Source organism: Cucumis sativus, chromosome 4, assembly GCF_000004075.3.
Source record: "Cucumis sativus cultivar 9930 chromosome 4, Cucumber_9930_V3, whole genome shotgun sequence".
NCBI lineage: Eukaryota > Viridiplantae > Streptophyta > Magnoliopsida > Cucurbitales > Cucurbitaceae > Cucumis > Cucumis sativus.
Genome location: NC_026658.2, coordinates 5,960,115 through 5,973,742, shown reverse-complemented (window position 1 = coordinate 5,973,742; position 13,628 = coordinate 5,960,115). Strand labels below are relative to the sequence as shown.

Sequence of the window (13,628 nt, the reverse complement as noted above, 5' to 3'; positions counted from 1 at the left end):
GGGTTTAGACTCATCTGCTTGTTGAGCTTAGTCTTAGCTAATCTGCTTATTGGACTTGAATTTGGTTGAATCGATTAAATTTAATTATCAAAATCCAATAAAAATATAATTATCAAATATTTATTGTGATGATGTGACAGGATTTAATTGGCCAAATTTTTTTGCTCAATAATACTTACAATCTCACATGCCACCTTTATCATAGTTCTCTTTCATTTTAGGTAATTGTAATTGAACCATACTTTATTGATAGCAATCTTTTTAGAAGAATAGTGATTATTGCAAAATCCAGCGTCAATGGATTTATATTGGTGATTAGTTTATTCTGATAAATCTCTTTAGATTTGGGTAATGAGTTGAGTTATCTCTATTAATACTTTCAACGTGATGGTTATATTTACAATTATTTTCTATTTTTATGCACTTTTAAAATTATATTTAAAATTTAAATCAAAATTTAGAAATTAAAAACAGAACCAACAAAACTAAATAAAAAAAAAAAGTGAAAAAAGAACAATTTCTTGAATCAACCTTTCCTTTATTCATAAGGTTATTTCAATGTCCATGGATGACAGAAAACAAGGTAATACGTTCAAAGTAGAGAAAAAAAAAGGTTGAGTTACTTCATACCGTGCTACAGTTAAAATTGGTCAAAGGTGTCCAACTGGGCATTTTAAGTTTTTAGAACTTTTACGAGGCATTTCAGTTTAAGACTATTCTAAGACTATAATAATTCCTTCTATCTTATTTGCTACAGTATTTATTATTTTACATTCAAACATATTTTTTATTTATTGCTGTATTTTTACTATTTTCTTCACCTATGCTCTAGTGGCCTGGAAGAACCTTGGCAGAATTCCCACACCAACAAGCAAAACTAATGAAAATTCCAGGTTGTGTCAAAAGTTGTGCGAGACAAGAAGAAGTCATCGCCATTAGAATCTCAAACTTAAATAGTTTTTCCTTGAGCACGTACTATAATCCACACTAAAATAACTTGTAAATAACTTAAATATTAGAATACACAATTTAAATTATATAAAAAAAAAAGGTACCAACTACAACTTAACTACTCTCATAGTCTCATTAATGCAAATATTTAAAATATAATTCAAAATATAATTCAAGAATTCCATGAGTACAAAAGCATTCCTATTTAAATTAACCGCCACGTAGAATGGAATATTGCTTTCTTTCTTTGTGTTTCTTTTCATTTAGTTTTTTAGGTTTTTTTTTTTTTAAAAGACTTGAATTTGCATTAAAATTTGCCTCTCCAGAACACTGCTGTGCTGTTTAAAGTTCACCAAAAAAATGAAGGAAAAGAAAAAGAAAAAGAAAAACCAAAGAACCTTTACATATTCTCTCCACCTGAGTAAATGTTGTGGTGAAATATCAAGAGCCGTCGCCAGCGGTCTTCAAAGGGTGACCAGAATCCTCGAAGGAAGAATCTCCGGCAGCCAAGGAATCGGCGATGGGAACGATGACCAAGATGCCCTCCCCGGCAGTGGCACATAGAAACGCACTCAGAAACACAAGAAGAGAAAGGAGAGAGTAAGTAGGTTGATCAGGTCTCCATAGGGCAGAGAGGCCAAGGAATATAATCTGTAAGGGCAAGGAAATCATGACGGTGAAAGCGAGGGCGTAAAGGCGAATCCGGAGGGACTTGTTGATGACCATGGAGGCGACTTTCCATGTGGAGAAAAAGAAACAGAGCATGTAGCCAAGGGCGAAGGCAGCAAAGGCAATGGAACTCAGAAGAGGGTAGGAGCAGAAAACGGGAGTGTTGTTAGAATCATGTTTGATGAGGAGATAGCTCTGATTGAAGGAGGGAGGGAGTTTATGGTTGAAAGGGGAATAGAAGACGATGAGAAGATGGAGAAGAAAAATAGAGAATGAAAGAAGAAGAAGAAAGGGAATAGGGGGATGATGATGTTGGTGAGAAGTAGTAGTATTGTCGTTATTGTTATTGTTGTTGGGAGAGGCATTGATGAGAAAGAGGAGGATGATGAGAAAACAAGGCTGGAAGAGGCCGAGGGAGAGAAGAGAATGGATTTGGCAGAGAGTTGATTGATGAAGGGAAGGGAGAGAGGGGAGAAAGAAGGAGAGGCGGAGGAGTTCATTGAGTGCCCAAAATGAGATGAATGAGACAAGGAGGAAACGGACTGTCCAGAGGGAATTGAAGCGTTGAAGATGGTGGGAGGTTCGGGATTTGAGACGGAGATGGAAGATGAAGGAGAGAGAGAGAAGAGAAAGGAGAAGGATTAGGGCAATGAAGGAGAGGGTGGTGAGATCGAAGGTAGCAGGATCTACAAATGACAATGTAGCAGCAACGAAGAACATCGATTTTCTCGGTCGCCGTCTATGGAATCAAAAACAAAACCCTACAAATGGTGGTATGGGTGGGGGTGGGGGAGGGGAAGGATGTAGCACCACCACCGACACCCTAAGAAAATGCATAGGTGAATATGAATCACAGGAGAAGGTGATGAGTGCATCCGCCAAATCCAAAACCCAAAAAAGAGTTTTTTTGATTCAAAAATCTAAATGGGTGAAGTTTAATTTTGTTTGCTGTTCTCTTTCTCCCTTCCCCCCACTGGCTCCCCTGATTCTCAACCAGCGGGAAAATTGGACTGGACACCATCTATTGTTATTATTATTATTAGATGGCTGTCCATAGTCCACACACACACATCCCCCAACCTCCTTTTACCCTTTTAAATTACCCCTTTTTTTATCTTTCTTTTTTAACAAAACAACTCATTCTAACACCCATTCACTTTCCTCTTAATCATTACTACTCCTATTTTTATCTTTCCTTTTTCCTTTTTTCCAAATATCTATTTTCTTTCTCCAACCTTCATATTCAAACCCTATTACTATACTTTATTCTACTCTATTATTCTTAAATAAATTATCTTAATTCATTATAATTTTATACTCTGTCTTCCCCAAACATCAAACATTCTACTCTCTTCCCCTTTTCTTATCTCCAAAGATTTTGAAGACATTTTTGTCTGTTTTGGTTTCTAATTAATTCATAAAAACTTCAAATGCTTACTCATAACTATGTATTTAAGAAATTTAGTGAATAAATAAAATATCAAAATGTTAACCTTTCAAATTGAAATAGAGATGAAGATAAACGGCGAGAGGATAAAAGATGAAAGTATACATGAAATTTCTAAAGGTGTACAAGCGATTCTAATAAAACGGAAGACAAAAAGAGACATATGGGTTTGGATAGATAGTTGATGAAAGAAAGTCATTTTGAGAAGCAAGAGGTGGGTGGGGGCTACGGGCCATATCATTCGAGCATCATTCTCCAATTCCAGAAATTTTGCATACAAACACAACCACTTGAACTCCAAATATATAGAATTCAAATTTGAAAGACAATACCAAACTTCAATGCCTTTTCCTTTCTAGTGGGACTTTTACACAATCGGAAACTTCATGGCTTCATAATTTATAAATGGTCATTGTCAAGGGCAACTGGCAAGGGTCGTGGCGTGCAAGCCATTGCAGTCACAGCTAAATATCCCAATACCAAATTCCATTCTTCACAAAATTTTATTTGACCAAATCTTTCTTAATGCACTTTTTTTTTTCAACTTTTGTTGCCCACCATCACCTATTAGTTCACCTCAGACTAATTAGGCTCTGATGGAAACCATTCAGAACTAAAAGCAGAAGATATTTTGGGACTACGTAAAACAAAAGGCTAGCTAAGGGGATAAGCATTTAGTATAGTGCCTTTATAACAAAAGCTGGTGTTCAATGGGTAGAAGAAAAAAGATTGCTCTTGAGAGTGGTGATGTGTGTAGTTTTGTAGCCGAAAAGAGAAAATGGATGTATGTAAACCACAAACATACGTTGATGAACCTCATTGGTCTTCCACGCAAAAGCTTGTTTCACATTACTTTTCTTATCACTTACCATCTACATATTCTCAATTATTTTTCTGTGCCTTTTTCACAAGAACAGATTGTATATTCAACACACTTCACAGTACCAAATTTTGAGGCTGAGACTGTTGCCATAGACTCTTCATAGACATGCTTAACTCCCAAAAGGAAAAAGAAGAGTAGTAACATGAACAAACGGAGGTTTAGTGATGAACAAATCAAATCACTGGAGAAAATATATTATTCGACTGAATCAAAGTTGAATTCGGGGCAGAAGATCGAGCTAGCAACTTCGCCAGATTACTATATGGTTTCAGAACAAAAGAGCAAGATTGGAAGTCCAAGGAGAAGCAGGACAATTTCAAAAGCCTCAGAGCTAAGTATGATAATCTAGCATCTCAGTTTAAAACGTTCCAGGAAGAGAACAACTCCTTGCTCTCAAAGGTACCAAAACTCTCCTTCATCTTCCTTTATTCGTCCTTCTGTGGCAAAGCATTTTCATTAATTGCCATAGGCATTTGAAACAGTTGCAGAAGCAAACCGTTCTTCCTCAAGGACATTGTGATAGAAAAACCACTTATGAAACCATGAAAAGCCAAAAATCTTACCACATGCATTGGAACAGAAGTATTTGAACAATAACTATAACACAAACAACTGTATAGTGATTGGAAAAAGGTGATGGAGTACTTCGAATGACCCATTTGTTGGAAGGCAGAAGCAACCACAGCATATGCCACATTGAGAAGCAACTATTGAACCCAAATGGATCATTTGAAACATCCGACAGATGGTGCAGTTTTAACTCGGATGGTATCTTTGAATATCAGTCTTGTAGCAGTTTGCAGGGACAAAGTTTCTGAGGATAAATAAAGATAAGATGGCCCATAATTTCACGACTTGTTACAACCAGTTGTAAAATTGCCATTTAGACACAACGGATATGAACAAAACTGAGCAACTGCTGCTAGCTGTTTTAGCAAGTACATTCCTTCCTTATCTTTGTGCAATTTACAAAAAGAATAGATATAGGAACTGTCTTACTTTGAAATGCATTAGTAGCATCCAAGAAGTAACGCAGACAGCTCAATCAGCACTCAGCCTTTTTAGTGATGCACACACAATTGCTGTACTTCATTTATTTTCAGGGGGGCCTCTTGTTATGACTTCTAAGCAACATCTGCTAACTAAGATCAATAGTTGATCAACAAGTTACAAGTATATTTTATATGATCTTTCAAGTTATTCTTCATAAAGTAGTTATTACATATTTAAAGAGTTATGTCAAATTTTTATTTTAAATTCTTGTTATTATTTTTTAGTATTTTGCATTATTTATAATATTGGTTGATGAAGTAAAGTGCCAAAGTTCGGAAATAAGAAGCTGAAATTTTCGTACTCATTTCAAAAACAAAATATTCCATTACTCGAGAATATTTAAAAGCAAAAAACATAACAATTCAAACTCCAAATGAGTATAAAGCAGATGGTTCTAGGCATAAGCAATCCAGAAAATAAATCAATGCATAAACTTTTGTATAGATTTCCTCTCTCAAAATCAACAGTCTACTTGATTTTCTTCTTTGGCCTCAACTGCACATCAAACGATTAAGCAAAAAAGTTTACAAGTTATGCAGGAAATTTAAAGTTAATCATATTAGCAAACAAAAAAATTATAGCCAAATTTTTAGAGTGAATGAAAAAATACCTGGTTGCTGTGTCCACACTTCTTTTTCCTGCAGTTGACAGCACGAGGGTGCAGGCGGGCATAGCACCTGCAATTTAATTGTACCCAATTGACTTCAAATAACGAGTATGTAAGCATCCGTAAATGGATATACAGTATAAATTAGATGTTCCCCAAGGCATTCAGTTATTCAGGGTCTAAAAAAATAGGATGTGTTGGCAGAGGGTTTGGAGACTGAACTTAGTACTACAGAAATTGAAACAGACTACGCAAACATATAAACCACCCATGACTCACCAAATCCAACTCCGTGAACAATGTATTGTAAGATTAAACAACAACCAGTTTCGTATAGAACCAAACAGAACATTGTTACACAAATAATTAAGCATATTATTGAAGCTTACTTGCGGCAGATCATCTTGTCCTGATTGTACTTCCTAGCCAATGCCATCAAAGACGGCTCAATAATACCACCACGAAGCCTGAGCACCAAGTGTAGTGTTGACTCTGCAAAATTAAAAAAAAAAAAAAACAAAGCAATGGGATTCAAGTTTCACTTCTGAGAACAATGCACTTAAGAAAAACTTAAAGGGCTCTAATTGAACTCCCAAAATTCACGTAAGCTAAACCCTAAATTTAAGATTAAACCACAGATGAACAGTTAGAGACCTATCAATTCCTAAAGATCCTCTGTTCAATACTCAATATCTAAAAACACCGAACAAGCTCAAATTCCTTATTGTTTCGCAACCAGAAAAGTTAAGTTTTTTTTTTCCAATAAAACTAGATAGCTGAACGTTAGAAGTCATTCCTTGATAGTCTGAAACTTCAAATCCAGTTTCTTTCACATGAACATACAACCCATTAACTATCAAACCATGCCTAATCAAAGTTTCCACTAAAGCATACCCAGCAGATAAGATTACCTCGCCACAAACGTTACACTATTTTTATTTTACTTCATTAGCCCAATTTAATTTTCTCAATGGGAAAGAAAAAGAAAATGAAAGGCATGGTACAAACCTTTCTGGATATTGTAGTCAGCTAGCGTTCGCCCATCCTCGAGCTGCTTCCCGGCAAAGATAAGTCTCTGCTGGTCAGGGGGAATACCTGAAACATGCACCCTAAATTGTAAAAATCCAAAAGAATAAGAGAGAAATATTGCTTCAGAAACCAGAAATCCAACCTTCCTTATCCTGGATCTTAGCTTTGACATTGTCGATGGTATCGCTGGACTCAACTTCCAACGTAATCGTCTTCCCCGTTAGGGTTTTCACGAAGATCTGCATCCTGTGTCGCCGACGAACGCTCTCTCTGCTTTACTTCTGGTTGGCTACACTCTCCTATCGATGAGCCATTTTATACGCTCTCTTTGTTTAAGGGTTTGCTTTTGCTACATAATTATTACGATTTAGATTTTATATTTTATTTCAATTTATTCCATCAATATATAATGTTTCATAGTTTAGAAAGGAACTTAAAAGAAAAAAAAAAGCACTTCCAAATTTTCGAATTTAATGTATTATTATTACTATATTCTATTTTTGTACCGTGGTTGTGTCCTACATATGATTTATGGATACGTCACTCCTCGACACCCTCTATCGTTATTGTTATTACTAGATGGCTGTCTACACCACGCACATCCCCCAACCTCCTTTTTCCCTTTTAAATTACCTTTTCGTTTTCTCATTTTACAAACAACTCATTCTAACACATCACCCATTCACTTTCAGCTTAATTATAACTACTATTTTTATCTTTCCTTTTCCTTTATTTTTTCCAAATATCTATTTTCTTTCTCCAACGTTCATATTCAAACCCTATTACTATATTTTATTCTACTTTATTATTCTAAAAAAAGTTGTCTTAATTCATTAGAATTCAGTAGTCTTCATCTTCCCTAGAGATCAAAGATTTTATCTCCATTGTACAGATCTACTCTCTTCCCAATCCCTACTTTTGTTAACATTTTTGTCTGTTTTGGTTTCTAACTAATACATTTTAACTTCACATTCATAAAGACTTCAAGTGCTCGCTCATAACTATGTGTTTAAGAAATTTAGTGAACAAATAAAATGTTGTGAATACGGCGATCGAATAGAGTAAGATTACAACTAAAGTAGATTGAGAACAACAATTACAAAGATGAAGAAGGGAAAGGATAGAATACAAGAACCTTACATAGAAAACCTCTAAACAAGTTGGATAAACACCACGTACAAGAATAAAAAAAAATTACTATATATAATAGGAGTTACGAACTTTCTCTCTTAGTGAAGAATACAAAACTCTCTTATAAGAAGAAACACTCTCTATTTTATATCTCAACCAACTTGTTGGAGATTTTGGGATCGTTTGGCAACCATGAGTCTTCACCTATTTATAGCCAAAAGATGTTTGGTCATCAAGCAAATCTAATGGCTCTAAGTGTCCTTATAGATGTGTATGATCCAAAGGCTCCAAATATTTTAGAGAGATGCAAAAAATTCAATGATCATATATTAAATCTTGGACAAAGTGTGAGATCCAGTGCTCCAAAAAATTATCTTCAAGGAACTTGAATCTTAAAAAATTCTAAGAGGACAAAAGTTGGAAGTATAGGTTGAATTTCTTAAATGTACAAAGTTAGGTGTACATGCCATCCTAGAAAAAAGGAAAATGAAAAGAGGTAGATGGGTGTGGATAGATAGTTGATTAAGAAAGTCATTTTGAGAAGCAACAGATGGGTGGGGAGTAGGGGCCATTTACCTACTCTCGAGCATGACTCTTGAGTACATCATTCACCAATTCCAAATATTTGGAACATAAACACACCCATTTGAACTTCATACTTGATATGTATCTTCATGCAATTGCAACCAATAGCACAGCTATAGAATTCAAATTTGAAAGACCCTACCCAACTTCAATACCTTTTCCCTTTTAGGGGAAGCTTTACACAATCAAAAACTTCATGGCTTCGTAATTTTACAAAAGGAGATCGTCAAGGGCAACTGGCAAGGGCCGTGGCGTGGATGCCATTGCATTCACTGCTAAATATCCCAATACCAAGTTCCATGGTTCAAAAAAAATTATTTGACCAAATCTTCTTAATGCGACTTTTTGTTTCAACTTTTGTTGCCCACTACCACCTATTACTTCTCCTCCAACTAGTTAGCCTCTGATTGAAACCATTGAGAATTAAAAATAGCAGATATTTTGTGACTGTAAAACAAAAGGCTAGCCAAGGGAATAAGCATTTAGTGTAGTGCCTTCATAAAAAAAAAAAGCTGGTGCTCAATGGGTAGAAGGAAAAAGATTGCTCTTGAGAATCGTGATGTGCTTAGTTTCGTAGCTTAAAAGGAAAAATGGATGCATGTAAACCACAAACATAAGTTATTTAACCTTATTGGTCTTCCACGCAAAAGCTTGTTTTACATTACTTTTCTTATCACTTACCATCTATATATTCTCAATTATTTTTCTGTGCCTGCTTCGCAAGAATAGATTGTATATTCAACACACTTCACAGTACCAAAATTTGAGGCTGAGGCTGTACCCATAGACTCGACATGCTTAACTCCCAATAGGAAAAAGAAGAAGAATAGTAACAACATGAACAAAAGGAGGTTTAGTGATGAACAAATTAAAACACTGGAGGCAATATATTATTTGACTGAATCGAAGTTGAATTCGAGGCAGGTGATCAAGCTAGCAACTAAGTTGGGCCTGCAACCTCAACAGATTACTATATGGTTTCAGAACAAAAGAGCAAGATGGAAGTCCAAAGAGAAGCAGGAGAATTTCAAAAGCCTAAGAGCTAAGTGTGATGATCTAGCATCTCAGTTTGAAACGTTACAGGAAGAGAACAACTCCTTGCTCTCACAGGTACCAAAACTCTTCTTCATTTTCCTTTATTCGTCCTTATGTAGCCAAGCATTTTCATTAGTTGCAATAGGTATTTGAAACAGTTGCAGAAGCTAACCGTTCTTCAAGGACCTTGTGAGGGCGCTATCATTCGAATGACATTGAAAAAAACAACTCATGAAACTCATGAAAAGCCAAAAACCTTACCACATGCATTGGAACAGATGTATTCGAACGATAACTATAACACAAAATGTTTAGTGATTGGAGAAGGTGAACTTCAAATGACCCATTTGTTGGAAGGCAGAAGCGACCGCATATGCCACATTGAGAAGCAACTTTTGAACCCAAATGGATCCTTTGAAACATCTGACACATGGTGCATTTTTTATGCCGATGGTGGTGTCTATGAATATCAGTCGTGTAGCAGTTTGCAGGGACAGAGTTTCTGGGGATAAAGAAAGATAAGATGACCCATAATTTCATGACTTATTACTACCAGCTGAAAAATTGCCATTTAGACAACAGATATGAACAAAACTGAGTAACTGCCAACTGCTGCTAGCTGTTTTAGCAAGTACATTCCTTCCTTATCCTTGTGCAATTTACGAAAAGAAGAGACATAGGAACTGTATTACTTTGAAATGCATTAGTAGCATCCAAGAAGTAACGCAGACAGCTCAATCAATCGACCTTTATAGGTAATGCACACACAATTGCTGAACTTCATTTCCTTTCTGGGGGTGCCTCTTGTTATGACTTCTGAGCAACATCTGTTAACTAAGATCAGTAGTTGATCAACAAGTTAAAAAAAAGTATATTTTATATGATCTTTTAAGTTAACCTTCATAAAGTAGTTATTACATATTCAAAGAGTTGTCAAATTTTTATTCGAAATTCTTGTTATTATATTTAAGTATTTTGCGTTATTTTTAATATGGGTTGATAAGTAAAGAACCAAAAATCGGAAATAAGAAGCTGAATATTTGTACTCAGTTCAAAAACAAAACATGCCATTACACGAGAATGTTAAAAAGTAAAAAACATAACAATTCAAACTCCTAATGAGTATAAAGCAGATGGTTCTAGGCATAAGCAATCCAGAAAATAAATCGAAGCATAAACTTTTGCATAGATTTCCTCTCTCAGAATCAACAGTCTACTTGATCTTCTTCTTTGGCCTCAACTGCAAATCAAAAGATTAACCAAAAAAGTCCATAAGTTATGCAGGAAATTTAAAGTTAAGTCCATTAGCAAAAAAAAAAATTATAGTAGAATTCTTAAAAGGTGAATAAAAAAAATACCTGGTTGCTGTGTCCACACTTCTTTTTCCTGCAGTTGACAGCACGAGGGTGCAGACGGGCATAGCACCTGCAATTTAATCCGATAACGAGTATGTAAGCATCCGTAAATGCATATACAGTATAAAATAGATGTTCACCAAGGCATTCAGTGATTCAGGGTCCAAAAAAATAGAATGTGTTGGCAGAGGGTTTGGAGACTGAACTTATTACTACAGAAGTTGAAACAGAATACGCAAACATAGATAAACCACCCATGACTCACCAAATTCAACTCCGTGTACAATGTAACTCTAATATTAAACAAAAACCCGTTTCATATAGAACCAAAAAGAACATTCTTTCGCAAATAATTAAGCCTATTATTGAAGCTTACTTGCGGCAGATCATCTTGTCCTGATTGTACTTCCTAGCCAATGCCATCAAAGACGGCTCAATAATACCACCACGAAGCCTGAGCACCAAGTGTAGTGTTGACTCTGCAAAATTAAAAAAAAAAAAAAAAAAAACAAAGCAATGAGATTCAAATTTCGCTTCTGAGAACAATGCACTTAAGAAAAACTCAAAGGGCTCTAATTGAACTCCCAAAATTCACGTAAGCTAAACCCTAAATTTAAGATTAAATCACAGATTAACAGTTAGAGACCTATCAATTCCTAAAGATCCTCTGTTCGATACTCAATAGCTAAAAGCATCGAACAAGCTCAAATTCCATATTGTTTCGCAACCAGAGAAGTTAATTTTTTTTTCAATAAAACTAGATAGCTGAACGTTAGAAGTCATTCCTTGATAGTCTGAAACTTCAAATCCAGTTTCTTTCACATGAACATACAACGCTCATTAATGATCAAACCATGCCCATTCAAAGTTTCCATTAAAGCATACCCAATAGATAAGATTACCTCGTCCACAAACAATACCTTATTTTTATTTTACTTCATTAGCCCAATTTAATTTTCTCATTGTGGATGGGAAAAAAACAATGAAAGGCATGGTACAAACCTTTCTGGATATTGTAGTCAGCGAGCGTTCGCCCATCCTCAAGCTGCTTCCCGGCAAAGATAAGTCTCTGCTGGTCAGGGGGAATACCTGAAATATGCAGCCTAAATTGTAAAAATCCAAAAGAATAAGAGAGAAATATTGCTTCAGAAACCAGAAATCCAACCTTCCTTATCCTGGATCTTAGCTTTGACATTGTCGATGGTATCGCTGGACTCAACTTCCAACGTAATCGTCTTCCCCGTTAGGGTTTTCACGAAAATCTGCATCTTGTGGCGTTAACGCTATCTCTGCTCTACAATTCGGCGTGGCTACACTCTCCACCTCCATCAGCCCATTTTATATGCTCATGAATTAGGGTTTTGCAGGGAAGGAAATTTACAATATTGACAATTGTACATTTTTGTTTTATCTAATTGTAGAAATGGCCTAAATGTTTGCTTTTTTTTGAAAATAGACCTAACTTTAGAAGATAAGTTTTCATTTACCCTTCCATTGTGTGAATATTAGTGAAAGTACAAAAATACCCTTCACTCTTTAAATAAATTAGAATTGGTACAAGGCCTCTATTTTGAAATCAAAACAATAAAGTATTGTTTATCGTCTTACAAAAATTTGTCAAGAAAGTAGATTTTTAATATCCTTTTGTAAAACATCTATTACGAATTTACAATCAACACGTATTAAAAAACTTTTATTTATCAAATCACTTTGACATTTGTTTGTGCATAAAACAATTGATAAACTTTCCTTTTTAACAGTTGAATAATTCTTTTGAGCTTCTAGTTAGATACGCGAATGATATCTAATTAATTACTCTTGACCATTGATGGACTGTTTGAGAATGCCACCATATCCTATATTTATGCATCTATTTCTACAATAAGAGATGCATGTGGATTGATAATGGGTAAACAAGGAAGGCTTTTGACAAGGTTTTTAATGGTTTTAATAATGCGTGTGTGCTCATGAGTCCATGGAGGAGGTGTTTTCCTAGGCCGTTGATATAATGGTTCACAAGTTTGTCTTAGATTTGGAATAAAATCTGAAATGTAATTTAAACATCCTAGAAACCTTTACAATTGATTTTTATTGGTGATTTCATCAGGAAATTTATTAGCAAATTCAATTGATCTTTGAATTTGTTTTATTTTTCATTAGAAGATGTCGTAGCCTAAGAATCTAAATTTTGTTGAAATAATTTTATTTTGGGTAGAGAAACGGCCAAATCATTTTGTTTAATTATCTTATGAAAAATTCTTAAATGTTTAAAATGTTGTTCTATGGATTGAGAAAATATTAAGACATCATCAATATAAACAATTGTAAATTCTTTGTATGGATTAAAAATATCACTCATTATTTTGTAATCGAGAGGGAACAATTTTAAAACCAAATGGCATTACATTCCATTCATACAGTCCAAATGGAACATTAAATGTTGTTTTATATTTGTCCTACTCAGAAATTTGAATTTGCCAAATCAATATTTCATATCAAATTTTGAAAAAACTAGAGCATTTTGTATTCGATTTATTAAGTATATTTTATTTGGTATAGGATAATGAATTCATTCTAATACAGAGTTTAGAGGTTTATAGTTGATTACAAGGCGAGGTACATTTCATTCAACTTCTGCTTGATTATTGACATAAAGGCAGTGCAACTCCAAGGTGATTTATTTGGTCTTATAAGACGTTTTTGTAGAGGTTCTTGAATTTTTTTATGACAATATTGTAATAACTCATAGATGATTCACATCATTTAGGGCAAAGTTTACACAGTCTGCTTCACTATATCTAGGAGGAGGAACGATAGTCCTTCTTTGTCTATCTCTAGCCAAAGAATAGTTTGATAAATCTTCTTCTTCTTGAGTAACTTCTT

General features: G+C 34.8%; 3 protein-coding genes and 1 long non-coding RNA gene across 5 annotated transcripts; 2 read left to right on the top strand and 2 right to left on the bottom strand.

Moving 5' to 3' along the window:
- The first annotated feature begins 4,211 nt into the window (after window positions 1-4,211).
- Window positions 4,212-5,146, top strand: LOC105435198. The gene is made up of 2 exons (XR_969208.2): window positions 4,212-4,349; window positions 4,433-5,146. It is a non-coding gene; the product is annotated as an uncharacterized LOC105435198 (long non-coding RNA).
- Window positions 5,147-5,282: 136 nt separating this feature from the next.
- LOC101209425 (ubiquitin-60S ribosomal protein L40) lies at window positions 5,283-6,988 on the bottom strand. Its single transcript, XM_011655021.2, has 5 exons — window positions 6,782-6,988; window positions 6,619-6,705; window positions 6,000-6,102; window positions 5,614-5,680; window positions 5,283-5,498 (listed from the first exon to the last, which is right to left on the bottom strand). Exons 1-5 carry the CDS (start codon window positions 6,882-6,884, stop codon window positions 5,472-5,474), a joined length of 387 nt encoding a protein of 128 aa, XP_011653323.1. The 5' UTR covers window positions 6,885-6,988; the 3' UTR covers window positions 5,283-5,471.
- A 2,052-nt stretch (window positions 6,989-9,040) lies between these two features.
- Window positions 9,041-10,488, top strand: LOC101209671 (homeobox-leucine zipper protein ATHB-7-like). 2 transcript variants are annotated; one of them, XR_004215881.1, is made up of 2 exons: window positions 9,041-9,465; window positions 9,536-10,488. XR_004215881.1 is itself a non-coding variant. In XM_004137254.3 (2 exons), the coding sequence occupies exons 1-2, from the start codon at window positions 9,193-9,195 to the stop codon at window positions 9,900-9,902; spliced, it is 627 nt and encodes a 208-aa protein (XP_004137302.1). In that variant the 5' UTR covers window positions 9,049-9,192; the 3' UTR covers window positions 9,903-10,488. The 2 variants fall into 2 exon arrangements, 1 of the variants encoding a protein (XP_004137302.1); XM_004137254.3 differs by having other exon boundaries at window positions 9,049-9,465; window positions 9,549-10,488.
- Window positions 10,409-12,122, bottom strand: LOC101205082 (ubiquitin-60S ribosomal protein L40). Its single transcript, XM_004137160.3, has 5 exons — window positions 11,911-12,122; window positions 11,748-11,834; window positions 11,122-11,224; window positions 10,749-10,815; window positions 10,409-10,630 (listed from the first exon to the last, which is right to left on the bottom strand). Exons 1-5 carry the CDS (start codon window positions 12,011-12,013, stop codon window positions 10,604-10,606), a joined length of 387 nt encoding a protein of 128 aa, XP_004137208.1. The 5' UTR covers window positions 12,014-12,122; the 3' UTR covers window positions 10,409-10,603.
- Between the last annotated feature and the right edge of the window lie 1,506 nt (window positions 12,123-13,628).